The sequence below is a fragment of the Rhinolophus sinicus genome, linkage group LG03, assembly GCF_036562045.2.
Source record: "Rhinolophus sinicus isolate RSC01 linkage group LG03, ASM3656204v1, whole genome shotgun sequence".
Lineage (NCBI taxonomy): Eukaryota > Metazoa > Chordata > Mammalia > Chiroptera > Rhinolophidae > Rhinolophus > Rhinolophus sinicus.
Window position 1 is genome coordinate 111,321,768 of NC_133753.1, and position 21,778 is coordinate 111,343,545.

Below are 21,778 nucleotides of genomic sequence, written 5' to 3' on the forward strand. Positions count from 1 at the left end.
GTGCAGCTGCTATGGAAGGCAGTGTGGAGGTTCCTCAAAAATTAAGAATAGAATTACCCAGCAATCACTCTCCTGGGCATCTATCCAAAAAAATCTGAAAATATTATCCATAAAGACATATGTGCTCCAGTGTTCATTGCAGCTTTATTTACGGTGGCCAAGACATGGAAACAACTAAAGTGTCCATGAATAGGTGAATGGATAAAGAAGTTGTGGTATATATGGAATACTATTCGGCCGTAAGAAAAGATGAAATAGTACCATTTGCGACAACATGGATGGATCTTGAGATTATAATGCTAAGTGAAATAAGTCAGAAAAAGTAGAGAACCATATGATTTCACTGATATGTGGTATATAAAATTAAAAACAACGAAAGAACAAGACAAATAAAAAAACAAAAACTCATAGACACAGATAATAGTTTAGTGGTTACCAGAGGGTAAGCAGGGAGGGAGGTGGTAAATGAAGGTAAAGGGGATCAAATATATGATGATGGAAAGAGAAATGACTCTGGATGGTGAACAGACAATGTGATATATAGATGAGGTATTACAGAGTTGTACACCTGAAATCTATGTAACTTTACTAACAATTGTCACCCCAATAAATTTTTAATTTAAAAAAGAAAGAAAAAAAACACACAAAAACTGAATTCACAGAAACAGAATGAAAAAGTGGTTGCCTGTGGGTGGGGGTTAGGGAAATGGGGACAGGTTGGTTAAAGGGTACAAACTTGGAGTTATAAGATGAATAAGGTCTGAGGATCTAATGTATAACATGGTGATTATAGTTGATAACACTATTGTATAATTGAAATTTGCTAAGAGAGTAGAACTTAAATACTCAGACAAAAAAATGTAAATATGTGAGTTGATGGATGTGCTAATTAACTCAATGAGTGGATTCCTTTTACAAGGTGTATGTATATCAAATCATCATGTTGTACACTTTAAATACCTTACAATTTCATTTGTCAGTTATACCTCGATAAAGCTGGAATAAAGTAAAATAGAGCACTGAGTCAGAGCACTGAGCAGGAAAAAAAAAAAGGAAAGAAAAATTTGCCCTACGGGGAACAAAAATGTAGCAGTAGCTGGATGGTTAATATGTTACTGCGAGTTTTTTTTAAGGTGGAAGTTATTAGAAAATGTATGCTAAGGAAATGATTCATAGAGAAAAGGAGAATTGTGAAGTCTTGGAAGACAAACCAGAAGAACAAGTGCAAGGACTTGGCCTTTGAGAACAACCAGAGATAGTTCAGCTGTTGAAAAAGGACAAAAGGTTGAACGTGAGTGTGCAGACAGGTGGTTCATAGCAGAGAGATGAAGGAGTTCTTAATGTGTCATTTTAGAAAATGGGAGTGTGGACATACCAGGAAGTATAGTGAGATTGTCAAGGAAGTATTAGTACCCATTGGAGATTTGAGTCTTGAATTAAAGTGAGACTTGCCCTGGTTGTGTGTTTTTCTCTAGTCTGTCCTGCTACACTGGATTAAGCACAAAGTAGGTAGGAAGAGGTGAGCAGAGACAAGAGTAATGGACAGTGAAATGGTTAGTCATTGGTGATTCTGATATGATCTAGAAATTATCAAAGCATAGAAAGTGGAATGCTGGAAATCCAACTTTCATAGATGGCACAACATCACACTAGATATACCCTAGTGAATTTACAAATTTCAACAGCAAAAATGGGGGGGCGGGGAGCGGGTAAACTTTCGTGGCTATAGTCAACCAGAGAGAAAAAGAAATGACCTTCGAGGTAGAAAAAAATTAAAGCTGCTCTTATTTCAAGTTTCCTCAGTAATTCTCAATGCCAATGGTAGTAAAGCAAAAGTAATCTAAGATTTTGAGAGACATCTAGTTATCTTTCAAATATAAAAGCTACCTATATTGTTCATTATGAAACATGGAGAAACACAGGCAGTATACCAACAAGAGCCCTTCTTGAAAAAAATAATTCAAACAATTAAAGGTGAATGAGGAATAGATTTAAATCAAGAAGACAGACCTTGAACCCTCAGATTCTAGAAATAACAGACACTATACAATTATTTAAATCCATAACATAGCTCAAATTTTTGTATATACTTAAATTTTCTGTAATGAGTTATTTTTTTTCCTAAAAGGGAAATAAATATCTACACCAAGACACATCAAGACGAATTTCAGAACACTAAGAGAAAAAAAAAAAATCCTACATTCTTTTCTCTTTAGAAAGAAAAACCAGATTTCCTGCAAATGAACAGTAAAAGAAAACAATGGAACAATACTATTAAAGCATTCTAAGGGACCCTGCCTCACCCAATTCATGTACCTCATGAGGGTTTATCAGCGGCTGAACCTTAAGGGAGCCAGCAAGTGGCAGAAGGACTTAGGGTGTGCTGGCTTTTTGTGGAGCTATCCCAGGCCCAGTACTGGTGGCAGCTGTCCTCATTTGCAGCGTGGCCTCTCCCACATGCCTCCATGGTAAGCACAGGCAGCGGACAACCACGGATCGTTTTGTAGCTCCTATCAGGTAGTCTCTGGCCGGTCACAGGCAGTGGGTGACCTGGGCCTGCACCAGAGCTCCTCCAAAAGGCCCAGAAACAACATACTTGTAGGGTGGCCTCAGACCAAGCAGAGCACTGCACAATTAGCCCCACAAGCAGCACACACAATGGGCGGTCTCAACAGGAACCAGAGCCTGTTGGGGCGAGTCCCACTCAGTGGGGTAAGCCCCCCGTACAACGGCCTGTAAGCTGTGGATGGGGCCAAACCCCACAGCCAATCAGCCTGAGGATCAGTCCCAGCTACTTATGTGTCAATAGCAATTAAGGCTCAACTATAACAGGAGGGCACACACAACCCACACAAGGGACACTCCTGGAGTACCTGGAGCAGGTGACCAGAGAGATTGTGCCTTTGGGGCCCACAGGACACCTACTACATAAGGCCACCTGCCAAGACTGGAAGACATAGCAGATCTACCTAATACATTAAAAAAAGAAAGAAAGAAAGAAAAAGAAAAAGGCAGCCAAGATAAGGAAACAAAGAAATGCATCCCAAATGGAAGAATGGGAAAACTCCTTAAAAAAAAAACAAAAAAAAAATGGAGGCAAACAACCTACCAGAAACAGAGTTCAAAACAATAATTATAAGGATGCTTAAGGGACTTAGTGAGAACTTCAACAAAGAGATGGCAAGCATAAAAAAGAACATAGAAACCACAAAAAAAGAACCAGTCAGAAGTGAAGAATACAATAACTGAAATGAAGAGTACACTAGAAGGACTCGCCAGCAGACTAGATGAAATGGAGGATCAAATCAGCGATTTGGAAGACAAGGTAGCAGAAAATATCCAATCAAAATAGCAAAAAGATTTTAAAAATATGAGGATAGTTTAAGAGACCTCTGGGACAACATGAAATGTAACAATACTTGCATAGGGATACAGAAGGAGAAGAGAGAAAGGAAGGGGTTGAGAACTTATTTGAAGAAATGATGACTGAAAACTTCCCTAACCTGAGGAAGGAAATAGACATACAAGCCCAGGAAATCCTGAGAGTCCCAAACAAGATGAACCCAAAGAGGCCCACACTGAGACATATCATAATTAAAATGGCAAAGGTTAAAGACAGATAATCCTAAAAGCAGCAAGAGAAAGGCAACTCCCATATAAGGGAGCTCCCATAAGATTGTCAGCTGATTTCTCAACAGAAACTTTGTAGGCCAGAAGGGATTGGCACAAAATATTCAACATGATGAAAAGCAAGGATCTATAACCAAGACTACTCTATCCAGAAAGGTTATCATTTAAAATAGAAGGACAGATAAAGAGTTTCCCAGACAAGAAAACACTAAAGGAATTCATTACCATCAAACCAGTATTACAAGGAATCTCAGAGGGACTTTAAGATGAATAGAAAAAAAAAAATCAAAATTATGAATAATAAAATGTCAATAGCTACATATCTATCAACAATTACTTTCAATGTAAATGAATTAAATGCTCCAATCAAAAGATATAAGAGGGCTGAATGGATAAGAAAACAAAACCGTTACATATGCTGCTTATAAGAGACTAATTTCAGATTAAAGACACACACAGACAGAAAGTAAAGGGATAGAAAAAGGTATTTCATGAAAATAGAAATGAAAGAAAAAAGCTTGGGTAGCATACTTACACCAGACAAAATAGACTTTAAAACAAAGACTATAACCAGAGACAAGGACCCAGTAATCCCACTTCTGGGTATTTATCTGAAGAAACCCAAATGCTATTTCAAGGGGACCTGAGCATCCATGTGTTCATTGCAGCATTGTTTACAATGGCCAAAGTGTGGAGGCAGCCTAGGTGTCTGTCGATGGAAGAATGGATAAAGAGGAGGTAGTACTTATATACAACGGAATATTGCTCAGCCGTGGAAGGTAATGGGTTCTTGCCATCTGCAGCAGCATGGATCAACCTGGAGGGTATTGTGCTGAGTGGAGTGTCAGACAGAAAGACAGATGCAATGTGATTTTGCTTATATATGGAATCTAAAAAACAAAATGGAAACAAACTCACAGTTACAGAAAACATTGTGATGTTTGTCAGATGGGAGGGGAGTTGAGGGTGTGGGTGAAAAAAGGGGGAGGGATTAAGAAGTACAAATTAGTTGTTACAAAGTTGTTATGGAGATATAGGTTATAGCATAAGGAATATAGGCAATAATATTGTAATAACTGTGTAGTGCCATGTGGGTACCAGACTAGTCAGGGGGATCACTTCTTAAAGTATATAAATGTCTAACCACTATGCTGTACACTGAAATTAACATAAAATAATATTGAATGTCAACTATAATTGAAAATGTTTAAAAGGGGTGGGGGGATTAAAGGGGAATAAGAGCCCCAAATTTCTAGGTATAAAACAAGCAAGTCATGGGGATGTAATGTACATCATAGGGAATATAGTCAATAATATCGTGATAGCGTGGTCCGGTGTCAGATTGTTGCTGGACCTATCATGGTGATCACTTCTTTAGGTGTATAAATGTTGAATAACTATTGTGTACCCCTGAAACTAATATAATATTGTATGTTAGCTATATTTTAAATAAAAATCTTTAAAAAACATTTTAAGGGAAAATACTTTTGAACTGAAATTCTATGTTCAATCCAAGTGACAAGTAAAATAAAAAATGGTCAGAAGTATGTTTTAGTTTTAGAATATTTACCACCCACATACCTTCTAAATTCCAAGCTATATGCTCTAATATATTTTTAAAAGCTAATCCATGAGGAAGAAGTAGTATACATGAAGCAGGAGTGAGTCAAGAAACCAGTAAACCTCATTATTTGGTTAAACTAGATGTTCATAGTGCATAAAACTTATGACAAACTAAAATTTCTACATCATATCAACATGGCAGGTGTCACAGGGAGAGAGCAAAAGTAAACTCATGCCAAGGTACTGTTATTGCCAGAAGCTATGAAACTGATAATTGATCGAAAAGTATTTATTAAAAGTGTGTATTGAAGTTGTTTCATGGTTATCACTGGAAGAATAGAAATAAGATTGTAAGATTGTAACTTTCAAATGTGAGTTGGGGATGGGAGGAGGACATAGAAAATGACTGTTTAAAGAAATACTGAGAGAAGGGGCAATAGCATGGTAAATATATAACAATATAATATGACAGGTAAGAATTCAAACATCAGTAATCATAATTGATATAAATAGTTGAAATTGCTAGTTAACATATAAATGTACTTTTAAAAATTAGTTTTAAATCCAGGTCTGTACTTTTTACAAGAAATGTACCAAATCAAAATGTGAGAGAGATTGAAAATAAGCCATTTAAGGTAAATGTTGATAAAAAGAAAACATGCAAAATAAATATCAATAAACTGAAGATTTAGATAATTAAAAGATATAAGATGAAAAAAATAATTTATCAAAAAGATACCATTGCCCTGAGCTCTCTTATGCCCCTAACAACATGGCTTCTGAAAAAAAACTCAAATGAAATTTACAAAATATGAAATGAAATAAACACAATAAGTAAGGATATAGAGAATTTTAATAGAACCATTTTGCTCTTTTATCCTACTCATCACGCTCCCCTAACGCCATCTCTGTGCCCCCAGTCTTGCTCTCATATCACAAAAATTGACATCCTCTTCCCCAAAGTTCTTCCCCTCCTTGTCTGGTGTCTCAGGGCAAGCCTATCCCTTTTGGAGGCCAATTTTCCAATTCTCCATCTAACACCACCCCATCCCCGAAAGGGGGGGGGGGCGGGGGAGAAAACACTTTGTTAAGAAAGAACCCACCTGGAAGAATGAAGTGAAGTTGAAAATGAAGCAGTGTTCACACACGAGTAGTTTTTAGCCCATCATGTTTAGTATTTTGGTGAAGAAGCTTTAAATAAGGTATATAACCCATTAGAAGATAATTTTAAATTATAATTTTATAATCTGCTCATTAGTCATATTATTTGTTTTTCTAAAGATGAAAATGAATGCAGGACCAAGCCAGGAATCTGTGAAAATGGGCGTTGCGTTAACACTATTGGGAGTTACAGGTGCGAGTGTAATGAAGGATTTCAGTCAAGTTCCTCAGGCACTGAATGCCTTGGTAAGTTGATATACGAGCATATTTTACTTGGTAAATAAAACATCTGTTTTATGACGTAATCACAGAAGAGCTCTACATATATATCCTTGTCTGCTAAACAAATCTCCCAATCCACATGCCTCTTCCTAAAGATACACATCTACTAAAATGACGTATTTGTACATGTGTGTGTTGTATGCACATCTATGTGTAATGTAAATAACCGTCTTAAATAGTCTTCCCAAAATTAAGATTAATTAAACTATGGAAAATGTGACTTTGGTAAAACTTACATCAGGGGATGATTTAATTCCAAAAGAAAATATTTGCGATGTGAGGTCAGCTCTGCTGTATTAATGATATTAAAGTAAATGCCATATTTCAAAAATGCAATGAAGGTTAATTTTTATTTTATAGTACAGAAAAATGTTTTACAAAATATTTTCCTGTGGAACATGTGAATATCAGACATTGTGTTACTTTATAATGCATACATTATAAACCATTTTCATTAAAAATTGTTGCAGAGAAGGAAAGTAGTGATTGTCCTATTTAATTTGAAGATCAAAATAGTGAAGTGCTGGATCCATGGCATTGATGCTCATTGACTGACTGCTTTGTCATTCCAGACAACCGACAGGGGCTCTGCTTTGCAGAAGTATTGCAGACAATGTGTCAGATGGCGTCTAGCAGCCGTAATCTGGTCACAAAGTCAGAATGCTGCTGCGATGGGGGCCGCGGCTGGGGTCACCAGTGTGAGCTGTGCCCACTTCCTGGAACTGCCCAGTACAAAAAGATATGTCCTCATGGCCCAGGATACACTACTGATGGGCGAGGTAAGGAGTTGAGGAAAGCCATGTATATTATCAACACAGTGTACTTCATTAATTCAGATTAATTGGAAGGAAAACTCGATACAGTAATAATGGCTAAAATATTTTTATGCATATGTGTGTTTGTATATGCTTTGTGCTAATGTTTTAGAGACTTTATTAGATGTAATATTCATATCAAATCTAAGAGGTAGAATTTATTATTTCCATTTTTACAGTTGAGGAAACTTAAAGAACAAAACTAAGGTAACAAGTAATTTTCCCAAGATCACGCCCTTTTCAAGGGATGAACCCAGGATTGGAATATACCTGTCTGACCCCAAAGGCCATGCTTATAACCCCAAACTATATTTACTTAAATAGATGTTGCTTATTTATTTGAGTGTGCACCGGAACTCATTCTGTTTGCAACATATTTACAAGCCAGCAAGTTTCCATTTTTTTGTACTAATGTCCCCAAAAGTACCATTTTCCTCTATTACTATACAGATTCCCAACCCTGCGTGATTTTTACTAATAAAATCCTTTCTTTGGAGTCTATTGCAAGTGCAGATTTGAGGCCAATCCACGGAAAATTATCACAAATTCCAAATTAGTTGAACTTCACAAATGTCGCTTTCTAGGGCCCCCCAAAATAATTCTTGCTTAGAATGCAAAATACACAGCTTTCAACAAAGCTTTCAACACAGCCTTCATTTGTTTCTCTCTCCCCATCGCTTAAGATTATTTTTCTAACTCTTCCATGTTGCTAGTCACCTAAAAGATACAAAGGTACTCAATGCTCACGAATATTGGTTGTTAGTCATCTTATGTCAGTTCCTTGATTTCTCTTAGTTTCTAGCCATTGTTATCCTCACATATATTAACGTCTATTTTTTTTTTTTTTTTTTGGTTTTGTGTTTGTTTTGTCCCACAGATATTGACGAATGTAAGGTTATGCCAAACCTCTGCACCAATGGTCAGTGCATCAATACCATGGGCTCATTCCGGTGCTTCTGCAAGGTTGGCTACACCACGGACATCAGCGGAACCTCATGTGTTGGTAAGGCAAGCCATCTCTACATCGGGGCTTTGTCAACTATTGTTTCCTACGAGTCACTTCCTGTCAGTACAGTATCTTTATTATGAGCTGTGGAATGTACATTTTATTAAAATGATGCCATTCCTTTCAATAATGTGGTTCCTTTTTTTTTAGAGAGAGAGAGAGAATTATTATGAGAGTTTATTTGAGCCAAAGTGACGACATATGCCAGGGAACAAGATCTCAAGTGCTGCTCAATAATATGGTTCTTAATATCATAGTAATTATACAAGGCCTTGTCCAATAATGTGAGACACAAAACTGTTGAAGTCATCAAAAATATCTGTTCAATCAGGGAAACATAAAAATTATTAAAAATACACTTTTAATACCTTATATTTTAATTTAAGATGTATAAATGACTTTTTTTGTCATTTTTTGATGAAAGAAAAGCGCTTTTGATTGTGAATGTGTGTTTACATATAAAGAGAGAATGCTTTGGGTTTGTTCCTCATTGATGTTTTTTGCATAAAATATACAATTAAGCATCATCTAAAATTTCCAACTTCAAAGCAGTTTCAGTACAGAAAAATACTACATTTTAAAAATCTCTTTTTCTAATTTAATTTTTCATATTTTCTCACCCATACCATTCTACGACAATTTGAGTGTGGGGTGACCTGCCTTTATTGAGTCTTTCCAAAACATTCAATTTAGTTTTAATTGAAGAAAAACATCTTTTCTCCTTCATATTTCATCAACTTAATTGATATTCCATTAAAGTACCTGTTTCAATAACAAGCACACCTGGCATGAAAAGATTAAGAAAACCACTTGGTTGGGCATGAAAGTAATAGGAACAGGCTATTAATCATGAGCTTTCAGCATTCTGTGGACCTCCATCAATATGTTTTACGAAGGAAATGAGATTGTTTGCTATCAGAGTCCTAGCAGAAAAATGGTGGCATATTCAGATGAGGACAGTTTAAGAAGGATTTAACAAAGGGACTATCTATAAAGGTGTGGGGGCTGTACCACTCCTGAGCCAAAAGAAAAGAGGGAGAGGTTATTGGCACCTGGAAGGAGAAAGTTGTACCTAGAGGGCTGCCTTGAAAGGAGCTGTGACCTCTGACCCAACGACTCAGTCAGTCTGAGCCCATCTTTCAAGGAGGGAGTTGAGGCAATAGACCAGCCAGAACAGAGAGCAAGAAGGCAGCCTCCCACAGTCAGTTCTTCCATCACCATAGATTTGACCCCCTTTACCCTCTTCTACCATCCCACCCCCTGGAACTCTGGGTGGTGAGCACACAATGTGATGTATTATAGAAATGCATACATGAAACTTACATAATTTTACTAACCATTGTCACTCCGATAAATTTAATTAAAAAAAAAAAAAGAAAAGAAAGCAACCTTCTGGGCCCATGACCAGGGTGAGGCATGACGTGGAGGGGCAAGTGGGAGTCTTCCAGCACAGTCCATGGCCCCGAAAGACGCATAGGGGAGTATCAGCCTGGAGAGTTTAAGAGAACTTTTGCCACATCCACAGGTCAAAATATAGAAACTCTTGTTTATGGTTCTCAAGTTGCAAACCGAAGTACATTAACCGAAATAATACAGTGGGGGTTTTTGAACCCAGACAGCTGTCAATACAATATTTATCCAAGTTCCATAGATTGATCTACAAAGTAAACCAGTTCATTACTTGAGTGAAAATTGACGTGTACATCATTTCTCTCTGGCTGTTTTCCATTTTAAGTTGAAGAGAAAAAGGTGAAAGAACAAAATGGGACTATGGAGGGAGGAAAGAGTCTGGTTGTTTCTCTTCACCAAGAATTGAATCTTCACGTCACTTTTCCTTAGATCTTGATGAATGTTCCCAGTCCCCAAAACCGTGCAATTTCATCTGCAAGAACGCCGAGGGGAGTTACCAGTGCTCGTGTCCACGGGGATACGTCCTACAAGAGGACGGGAAGACATGCAAAGGTGGGGAAGAGTCTCTGCTGTTTGTGACCCTTGTCTGTCTCTCTTCTTTCAGATTCAAAGTGAGCTAATCAGGGTTATGCCACATGTATCACCTTCATTAAAGCTCATCCTCCTAGTGACCATTTTATTAGTCATAGAAAATTTTAACGAAGTCTATGTGGTAGGAGGCAGGGAGAATGAAAACCCAAGTTACAGTGGCTTGCTTCTTTATAACAAGCCCCATAAAGTTAAAAATGAATAAAATTAAACTAAACAAAAAATTTTAGTGATAGAGGAGATTGAGACAATGGAAATAAGACTTTTTTTGTGCCTTGTCTTAGATTTCATCTCTGTAAACTAAACTATATGACACAGTTATTGTCAAAGTCTGAAAATGAATTGGTCAATTTAAATTGTTTGCTTAGGTCGTGTTAAAAATAATCATCAAACTAAGTTAGATAATTAAAACAGTTCCAATACTATACTCATATATTCAATTTTACATAAAACCTTATCAGTATGAAATTAATGGACTGAGGAAATTGCTATCTAATTAAATTTTTGAAATACAAATTATTCTCAAGAAAATGAAATTTTATTCCCAAGAAGTACCAAAAAAATAAATTAAGTAGCAAGCAGTACTATTCTTTTGTACCTATTTAGTGAACATTATGAGTTAATTTAATTTTGCACATTGTTTATAAGTGAGTGTAACTAAAGTGTGTGATTTTTTAAGCTTTAAAATAATTAGTCTTATCTACATCTTAACATTGCTTTGTAAATTTATTTAAACATATTTTCCCATCTTAAGTTCCAATCTAACCAAAATCACATTTTGAGTTTTCTAGTATTATAGTCCAAATATTAATTCCATTTATAACTAGAATTACAGATGCTGTGGTTTTGCTTCCTCTGGTATTTATGATGGTGTTTTCATTTAGATCCTAAGAACCCGACTCCATGTGTTAAGACCGTCATCGATTTTCATTCTATTTTTATTTAACCCCTCCTTTACCAGCCATGTACTAAACTGTGCATTCAATACAAGAATTAGAACCTTTGGAGAACAGTCATGGAAACCGCTGTGATCCATCCATTCGATTTCTTATTTTAAGAAAACTTTGTGTCGTGTGTCACCTTTGGTATCCTATCACAGTAGCCCATAATATTATGTTGTTTAAGTATGTAAAGAGAAACTGCTTGCTCTATGCGTACTGAAATCTGTAAAGCTTCCAGCAAAAATCTAGACCCAATACATCTGATAGAACGTGCACCCCTCCTGTGGCTTGATGAGAAAAGATGCATAGCCAGATAACGCTGCTCTGATTATTATCATGGGCTTCTCTTTCCTTTCAGACCTTGATGAATGCCACACCAAACAACACAACTGCCAGTTCCTCTGTGTCAACACTCTGGGAGGTTTTACCTGTAAATGTCCACCTGGTTTCACACAGCATCACACTGCTTGCATTGGTGAGACAAAACTACAAATGGGAAATTTTGCAGACTTTTGATAGAGGCATACAGAGTGCACTTAAAATGGTAGAATAATGTCTCAGTACTTATATTTAGAACCAGCCCCTCATAATTAATGGTCTAAGAATGTTGCTAATAACAGAGATATTTTTTCATGGGAACAGTATCCAAAGGAAAAAAGGCTTATATGATCCAAGCACACACATACAGTAGGCATATTCCAAACAGTTCCTTTCTATTGCATTCTAAATAAGCCATGTGTGTTCAGATAAAATATGATTAAAAGTTTTGAATGTGATAATGAACATGCTGGGTTTTTATGTCAGAAGACACATGTTAAGGGACTTTCTGTCTCCATTATCAAAAACCATGTCCTCAGTCAACCCAAAATATGCTCTAATTTCAAGTCTCTTGAAATGCACTTTTTCTTACCATTTTTGTCTTTAATATGACAGTGACTCCTGGCATCTGTTTCCCTAAAATGCTGTTGTCACATTGTGAAACTTAGGCTTTCATATTTCACTTTTTACTTCATGTAGTGAAATTTGCGTTATGTAAATATTGGGAGGGTTGACTCTCTCCTCCTTCGTGCTTTGCTAGACAACAATGAATGTGGGTCTCAGCCTTCCCTTTGTGGAGCAAAGGGGATCTGTCAAAACACCCCTGGAAGTTTCAGCTGTGAATGCCAAAGAGGGTTCTCTCTTGATGCCACTGGACTCAACTGTGAAGGTGAGTTTATTTGCTCAAAAGTCCGTAATCTAGTGGAGTATACCTTTTTCTTTTTACTTCTAAACCACTAAATGAGAAATTGTGATCATCTCAAAAGAAAAAAAAAAAAATTAACAAAATAGAACCCAGCAATGGATTTTTGCTCATAATGTTCATATACCATTTGGGGGAGGGCAAAGAAAAACTTTAATGTGATGAAACAAAATTTTGGTGAGTACGAATTGGCTTTTAAAATAATTGAACTCTTTTATCTAATTATTGATCTAAAAAATAATTGAACTGAAAAAAGAATTATTTACCTAATATGGTTTAGAGCAGGGGTGAAAACTTTTTTCAACGTTTTTCACCAAGGGCCATATGCAGTAAAATACACAAACAGCCAGTCCACTCACTCGAGGTGAAGTACGTGTTGCCTCACCTGGTTTATTTACGTAAACTAAATATATTTTTGGAATTTGCTGCGGGCCAATTAGCAATGGATCATGGGCTGCAGCTGGCCTGCGGGCCACAGTTTGGACACCCCTGGTTTAGAGTATTATACAAGTATACCAGAAACAAACAATTGGACTTTTGTTCCATGATACCTAAATGTGTAAAAGTTAAGGGTAAGAAAAAGAACCAATTAGCCTAGAGAACTGGAGAAATGCACCGAAAGTGCTGGGGGAAACTGATAGTTATTTCCATATTATTTGTTCTGAGACTCCTGATTCACTACCTTTTCTACAATGGGCATTTCCTCTAAAGTCTCCCCAGCAGTAAGTATTTCCCGTGAAGCACAAGGGGATGTTTAAGTGGGAATAAAATAAGAATCTGCCTATGGTCAGTAATAAAAGAACAATCTGCCTATGGTTCTTCAATACTTCCATTGCAAGTTTTAGTGTTAATATATAAATCAAATTTATTGGGATTGCTATCTTTTACAAAATACCCATACCAGAGATCATGAGACTATATACATCTCCTTTATATTTTATATAATATTACAATTTATGTTCTTATTGATTTTAGTCACCCTTTAATTACTTATTCTTAGAAATACTATATGATTATGAATGCTAGAAATATATTCAAAATTTTCATATACTTATAAGAAGTATAAGATTTTTATACATGTAATTTGCAGCCAAGGAAAATTCAGTTTTAAAATTCCTGTTTTAATATTTTATATTTGAAGTCATTGAGACTTTAAAAGAATATACAGCTGCTTGCCACGTGTGAGTTCAGCTTGTGACTATCCACATAAGATACCATTTATTAATTATCCATATAAATTTGTTACATACACATCAGACATGCCAATTTTATTTCACTCTTTATGGGTAGATTTCAAAGCCTCAGTTGTCATTCCAAAAGAGTATGCACGTATGAACAAAGAAATTATTCCATATGTGTAATAATACCACATCGTATCTAAAAATAACGTTCAAATACTTTAAATTTGCATCTAATTAATCTTGAATGATAATAAAAATGTTTGCATGTGAAACAATTATACTTTTTAGGTATCTCTCTAGTGCTTGTTATCTTCCTGAAAATGAGGATTACATGTCAATCACTTTTGAATCTACTAGAATATGTAATGCAAATATATCACTTACCAAATAAATCAGACCATATGGAAGTTAATCCATCCAAAATGCACAACATTCGTGCTTGCTGTGCTGAAAATTAAGATGTTTTGTAGAACACTGATGTGGCATGGCCTGGTGGGTAACATAAGAATGAGGTCCTTTCTTATCTCAGAACCATTCTTTGTACCACTACTGGCCAAGAACCATGTGATGCAGAAAAAAATCACAGCCTCTCCATGTGTCTTGTTTGTTTGGTCCCCTGATACTAGTTACCCCAGGTTGTGTTTGGCATGTATGTAAGGCTAGTAGAAAAAGGTCACATAAAGATCTTGCTGGGCTTGTTTTTGCAGATGTTGATGAATGTGATGGAAACCATAGGTGCCAACATGGCTGCCAGAACATCCTGGGAGGTTACAGATGTGGTTGTCCTCAAGGATATATTCAACATTACCAGTGGAATCAGTGTGTTGGTGAGTCACATGGCATCTCATCTTAAAGTATCTTTGAGGCAAATGAACAAATAATAAAGGTGGACGTTTCAGTGTAACCTTTCAGTGTAACTTGAAAACCAGTGGTTAGGACTGGTGTAGGGATCCATTATATTAGTCTCTACACTTGCGTGTGTTTGAAAATATCTATCATAAAAATGGGGTTTTAAATACCTAAAACGTAACTCAACTAGAACTTTTATAATTTTTATTTTCTGCTAGCTGTAATTTTAAGTTTCTGAAGATGGTGTCAAGAATCATCATCATCTTCATTTGCCAAGTTCAGGGGCTTTTTATCAGTAATTTAATATCTTTAGATTGGGGGTGAATGCTTACCCATCAATCCCCCTCATACAAATCTAAAAGAATTCAGATCAAATCCATCAGTGTTGTCCAGTCACATAAATATAATGAAGGAGGTGAAGTATTTTAAGGTAGAAATGGTACCTAGTTACTGCAAATTCTGTTGAAAACTCCAGACACAGGTGTTTGTATAGTAAAATGTGTGGACAATCCTCTCTGTTCTTTGCACTGATGATGGTCATGGAAATTCTCCTTTTAAGGAGAGATTGATCAAAGAGAACACTGTTCTCTACTTGAGTAACCAGCTAACTTACTTAGCTGCCTAGTTTCTTGGTTCTGTTTGAATGCACTTCATAGACACGTCATCCAACACTGTGACATTAGATAGTGGCATAACTGAGCACAAAGGGAACGGTGGGCCTGCAGGGAAATGGCAGGGCACTTCCTGTTCCTCTGTGGTGATTTCAGTTATCCCACACGTACTTCACATATTTTACTGTGAGCGATCCACTAAATAAATTAATCTGAGTTTATGCTTTATGGTCTTCTCAAAAGAAATTTCAAATGACAGGTTAGTGAATTGAGAAAAAAAATCAAGGTAAATTTCGAAGGAGGGAGACCAAGGCTGAAAGTCACAACTATTCAGTGGCCTTGTGCGAGGTCAGACTCAGATGCTTTGCCACACCACAGATACACTTACGGGGGGAAATGCAGAAAGCATGAATGAGCCAGAGGTAAAGGACAACGTTTTAAAGGATTATCACAATGATGAGTTAGTCATTCAAAATAATTTCACAAGTTTAATTTCCATCTTTTTCTCTTCACAGAAAAAATAAATGTTGCAAAAGTCCTTATGCACTGATTTATGGATTCATAAACAGAGGCCAAGTGTAGGCATACTCTTCAGAATATAGGAATGGTACTTTTTTAGATAGCCATTAGAACAGTGTAAAATAATTTTATTATATTGCATTGTTTATAAAATATGAGGCTCAACACTTCATTTAGCAAATACCGTGTACCTCTTGGTTCATTCTATGTAACTTAAAGCAAAAGAATGATCCTGTAATATTTCACGTGTCAGCTTAAATAGAATTCTTGTTTTTTCAAGCAATTATAAGTAGAAATGGGAACATGCATGGAGTATCAATTCAATTTCCAAGTTTTTAAGTTCCCTGAACTTTCTGTCTACAAACATCTAGTTGCAAAAATACCCGCACAGGTTTTCACTAAACTTGGTCTGGCTTAAAATCAAGGCTGTGTGGTGTATAGCCCCGTTTGCCTTTGTGGGATCCTTAGAGTGGGCACCTCAGCAAGGCAGTGACCCCAGGGCAGCTCATGCTGGAGTCCAGCCAGAAGCCAGAGTGCATGCTAATCAGAAGAGCCTCAGAAGAGATGGGCAGAGGAATAAGTGGTTTCAAAGATGAGTTCAAAACTAAAGATATATAAGCAACTGCAAGTGTTATTCCCCAACTGCACGTATTCATTTGTGAGCTTGCTTTGCTAAAATGGGCACATCTAAGCAGCAGGCCCCTGGGTAAATAAGATGCGGCAGGGATTTATTCGAAAGGTTCTAGATTCTTCTGTGCAGGATTGAGGAATCCAGCTGTTCTCTAATAAAATTAATGACTTTCTTGCCTTGAATCCATATACCGTGTTTCCCCAAAAATAAAACCTAGCCGGACAATCAGCTCTAATGCATCTTTTGTAGCAAAAATTAATGTAAGACCCGGTCTTATTTTACCATAAGACCGGGTCTTACATAATATAATGTAATATAATATAATACTGGATCTTATATTAATTTTTGCTCCAAAAGACGCATTAGAGCTGATTGTCCAGCTAGGTCTTATTTTCAGGGAAACACGGTAACTCAGTAGGAATTTTAACTCAAATACATAGCAGGAATAGACTTAAACAACCCATCAGGAATAAAAGCAACAAGTTAGCAGAAGAACAAGAATTACGACAAAAATGCAAATTAAAAAGCCACAAATCATTTTTATTTGTCACTATGTGAATACCTTCAGTTAAGGGGACATATAGAATGAAGTATTTCAGACAGATTTATCTGGGGTCTCCTAGTATATGAACAAAACTGTTAGTTAATGTACCAGATAATTTAAATACTGTTACATTGTAAACCTATAATGTTATTGCTACTTACAATTTAAGAAAAATGACAGTTTGTCAGTGTTAATATTTTTAAAAGATTTTAATTCAATTCAACACTTTAAGAAGTTTCCAGCTAGTTACCACTGAACATTTAAAATTTTCTAGCACAAAGATGGTACAGGTGTACCTAACATTCTCAAATATTTGCAAGCATTGTAATTATTCAAAATTGAAAATAAGTGAATATTACTAAGATTTGCATGTGAAGAAAAATTATGTCTTAATAAATGAAGCTTTTAGTTATTTAGTGTTAGTAACTTTTATGGCCTTTCAAAAATAATTCGAACATAGCTTAATGAGTCAACTCAAAGTATGTCACACAAGAATATATATTAAAAGTCAGATTACCTAAGTCTATAAAATTATACCATGATGTATAAAAGTATGAAGTGTATCATAATGTTTCCAAAAATGTTACTTATTTTAAAATAGTCTTGTCACTGGTATGTTAAAATGAAATTTATTCAATTAACTGGTTTTGCCTGGTAAGTTTTCTACTTAACACAATGTCTAATGTACTATATTCATAGAAGGATCATTTTGTTAAATTATAGCCTAATTTACATTCTCTGTTAGGAGAGAAACAGTGCATATAAATGTCAGATTTGATTATAAAAGCAGATGAGCGTTTGTGGCAGAATTCCAAGTCTTCTGTATGTAGAAATAAAATAGCAGTTATATTTATGTTCTAGGTAGCTGAGTAATTAAGAATTTATTTATATACTTTCTATGAAATAAAGGCTAAGAATGTGTCCATGGTAGATAATAATAGCAGACTTTATATCCAGTGATTAAGAATTCTACATTTGGCGGTCTGATTTAATTCTGAGATGATAATCATGATACAAAAATGTGCCTAATAACATCGACCCTTTCGGTAACCTCTGTGCTGTCCTTAATGGAGTTTAATTTCCTGTCTGAGAGGCCTCTTCCCTGAGACGCCATCTGCATCTCCCATAACCTCACCGAGCCTCTGCCGGTCTGCATTTCCCTCTAGCTGCTGTGTCCCAGACCTACTTGCAAATGGGAACGGTCCTTCACATGGGCTGCAACATATACTTGTCATATATTAAGTAAACAGACACACTGCTCCACAGGAGTCACAGAATTTGAAAGAATTCCACAGAACAGCTACGACGTGTGCCCAGGGTGAAATGTGGGTTATAATAAAGCCCAGAGGAGTCAAGCCACATGCTTGACTTGTATCAACCAGAGAGTGAAGAGCAAAATTGTGAATCTCCAAAGTTAAAAGCACCATCAGGTTTTGAATTTATAGAAATGGTAAGTGCAGCTGAAGGTGTAACCTGTGATTACGCTGCTGTCAGGCATTTACAGTATAATTAATGTTAGTCATTAAATGAGTGAAGCCTGTTGGCGGATGGCTGGCCGCAAACCACCTCCAAAGGCGTAGTCTGCCCCTGATGGTTCCTCATGTAGTTCCAAGTGTATTAGATGGTTGGTTCAATAGATCCAATTAAATAATAATTATTTCAATCATTTTCACTTAGGTTTTTTTTTTTATATACCAGGGCTGCCAGAAAATGTATATACATGACTTGTATTCATCTTTGGTTATCAGTGTATATTGAGTATTACAATTTTAATAGTTTTTTTCCTCTCTTAAAATGTGTATACATTTTTTGGCACCCCATATTTTCTCCCCATATATAATGAAAGCTTTGGAAAATAGTGGGAGAATGGATACAAATACAGATATAGATACAGGCTTCTTTTAAACTGAGATACAATTCACATACCATAAAATTGACCTTCTGAAAGTGTACCGTTCAATGATTTTCAGTATATTCTCACAAGAGTGTGCAACCAGCAACACAACATTTTCATCAACCCAAGAAGAAACTCCATCCCCATTAGTAGTCATTCTCCACTTCTCCCTCCCTACAGCTTCTGGCAACTAGTAATCTACTCTCTGTCTCAATTCATCCGTCTGAGATATAGGCTGTTGGAAGTAACCTCCTGTTAAAAGAGTTTTTCAGTAGGCAAACTACAAATTCTTGTCACCAAGGACTACTCACGTACTCAGAAATAGCACAAACAATGTAAAAGGGCAGGGCAAGGCTTTTTAACGCCATAATTTAGGAGGATATTTTGGGTTTTGTCATTTTGTTTATTTTTTATTTTCATATGTTTTGCAAATCAGCCATTGGACTAAACGTTCTCTAAATGTGGGTCTAGAGTTAGTTCCATGGTAAAAAAAAATCACCCCGTGCTTTGAGACGCGGGCTCTTCCTCACTTGATTGCCCCCTTCCCCGTGTAAAGTGTTTCTTACTTGGTGTTAATAGACGAGAATGAATGCTCCAATCCGAATGCCTGTGGCTCTGCTTCCTGCTACAACACCCTGGGGAGTTACAAGTGCGCCTGCCCCTCGGGCTTCTCCTTCGACCAGTTCTCCAGTGCCTGCCACGACGTGAATGAGTGCTCATCCTCCAAGAACCCATGCAATTACGGCTGCTCCAACACGGAAGGGGGCTACCTCTGCGGCTGCCCGCCTGGGTACTACAGAGTGGGACAGGGGTAAGGCCATCAACCTTCCCACAAACCGGAAAGCAAGCGGGGTCCAATAGGCATGTCTAACTCAGGCTTTTCTCCCTGAGTTCAGGCTGCCTGGCCGCCTGGCACTGCAGGGAAGTGAACGGTGATTAGAAGCCCAAGACACAAAAGCGTTGATCAGAGCCCTTAGGGTATGGGAGTAAGAAGCACCAAGAAGGCATATGGATTATATCTGTGTTACAGGATTACCTCCTTTGTGGTGAGCAGAAGGCTTGAACTTGTATGCAAGTATCACTCTCTTGCCACCCAGAAAAGCCTGAATTGATTAGTCAGATCCCTCAAGGCCAGAGACAAGCAGATGTTTAAAAATGCAGCTCACATGTTGCCATAGACACCTGGGCTGTGAGGTACAGGTGGAAACGGCTTCTCCCAGATTCTTCTAGGAATTTTGGCAGGTGGTAGCCCAGTGGTCCCTGAGGAAAGAGTTTGGCTTCATTTTGCACAGAAAGGACCTGCCCCATTGGTGTGACACTGCTCAGCACACGCCTGGTTCCATAGGGCTGGATTCCCTTGGACTAATCACACACTCCCAAGTGCAGCCTCTCAAGCCCTGTTGGCTGGGGCTGAGGTCCTGGCCCTTCCATCACGGCACCCTGTGCTCAACAGCACAGAAGATGGGGATTTAGGAGTCAGGTAGGGTCACCTTCCTCAGAAAGAGCAGTGTGTGAGGCAGACCCTGAGGGGGCTAGACTAATCTGTCCACCATTGCTACATAATAATGCTTGAAGCAAAAAGCGTGGTCTAGACAAGGGTCACCTAGAGCCAACTCATTGACTCTTTCACCAGAAATCTCAGTCATTAAAGCAGAGAGCTTTGTTGGGGGCAACAAACTTCTCTTAGCATTCTCTTTGGAAATTCATACTCTGCTTTTACCTTCCCAAGTTATTATAACTACACTCAAGTGCTTCATTCATTCTAATTAGGATTGAAAATTGGGGAAGCCAACAAAGAAAATGTAACATTAATTGAAAAAGATACATGCACCCTTATGTTCACTGTAGCATTATTTACATAGCCAAGATGTGGAAGCATCCAGGTGTCCATTGATAAGTGAATGGATAAAAAAGATGTGGTACACACACACACACACACAGGAATATTACGCAGCAATAAAAAAGAATGAAATCTTGCCATTTACGACATCATGGATGGACCTAGAGGGTATTATGCAATGTGAAATAAGTCAGAGAAAAATAAATACCAAATAAATACCATACGGTTTCACTTAGATGTGGAATCTAAAAAACACAAAACAAAAACAGACTCAGCAACAGAGACCAAAGGGATTATTGCCAGAGGGGAGGCGGGCAGGTGAAAAAGGAGAAAGGGAATGGGAGCATAGTCAATAATATTGTGATAAAGTTTGCACGGTGACAGATGATTACTAGATTTAGTGGGGTGATCATATTTTAAAGTATAAAAATGTCAAATCACTATGTTGGCACACCTGAAACTAATATAACTAATATAATATTGTATACTAATCTGAAAATTTTTTTAAGAAAGTATTTAAAAAGAGAAAATTAGGGAAGCTTAGGGCATACTCTCAGAAAAAATTTGCTGTTCAAAATAATTAGAAATCTCCTGTATTAAGTGTGAAGAAAAGAGTTACAGAGAGTATTAGGTTTTCAGGTTGATGAGCTTAGAGCTTGCTGTGTTGGATTCATATTTATGAAAAGTCTTTGCTCTACCACCAGGAAACTATAATCAAAATTAGTGATAAAGTCTAACAATGCCTTGCTTCTTTTTGCAAATAGCCACTGTGTCTCAGGAATGGGATTTAACAAAGGGCAGTACCTGCCTCTGGATACAGAGGTTGATGAGGAAAACGCTCTGTCCCCGGAAGCATGCTATGAGTGTAAAATCAACGGCTACTCGAAGAAAGACGGCAGACAGAAGAGAAGTGTTCATGAACCTGAACCCACTGCTGTGAGTAAACCTCACTTTGTTTTGTCGCGAGATTGTATCCATATGGAGTCATGTATACCATGCAGTAAAACTTTATGTAGGTTTCAGCCTCAATGAAGCTAAAACTATCTTGAAATTTAATGGCTAAATTAATGGAT

At 37.0% G+C, this 21,778-nt stretch overlaps 1 protein-coding gene across 1 annotated transcript in view; it reads left to right on the forward strand.

Moving 5' to 3' along the window:
* The window catches only part of FBN2 (fibrillin 2), a 262,671-nt gene that overhangs the window by 236,950 nt on the left and 3,943 nt on the right, over positions 1-21,778 (forward strand). Inside the window, exons 56-64 of the mRNA XM_019732405.2 lie at positions 6,475-6,600; positions 7,209-7,415; positions 8,329-8,454; positions 10,297-10,419; positions 11,755-11,871; positions 12,475-12,603; positions 14,525-14,644; positions 19,445-19,676; positions 21,470-21,641. Coding sequence (XP_019587964.1) covers positions 6,475-6,600; positions 7,209-7,415; positions 8,329-8,454; positions 10,297-10,419; positions 11,755-11,871; positions 12,475-12,603; positions 14,525-14,644; positions 19,445-19,676; positions 21,470-21,641 — 1,352 coding nt within the window. The remainder of the gene's footprint in view (positions 1-6,474; positions 6,601-7,208; positions 7,416-8,328; positions 8,455-10,296; positions 10,420-11,754; positions 11,872-12,474; positions 12,604-14,524; positions 14,645-19,444; positions 19,677-21,469; positions 21,642-21,778) is intronic.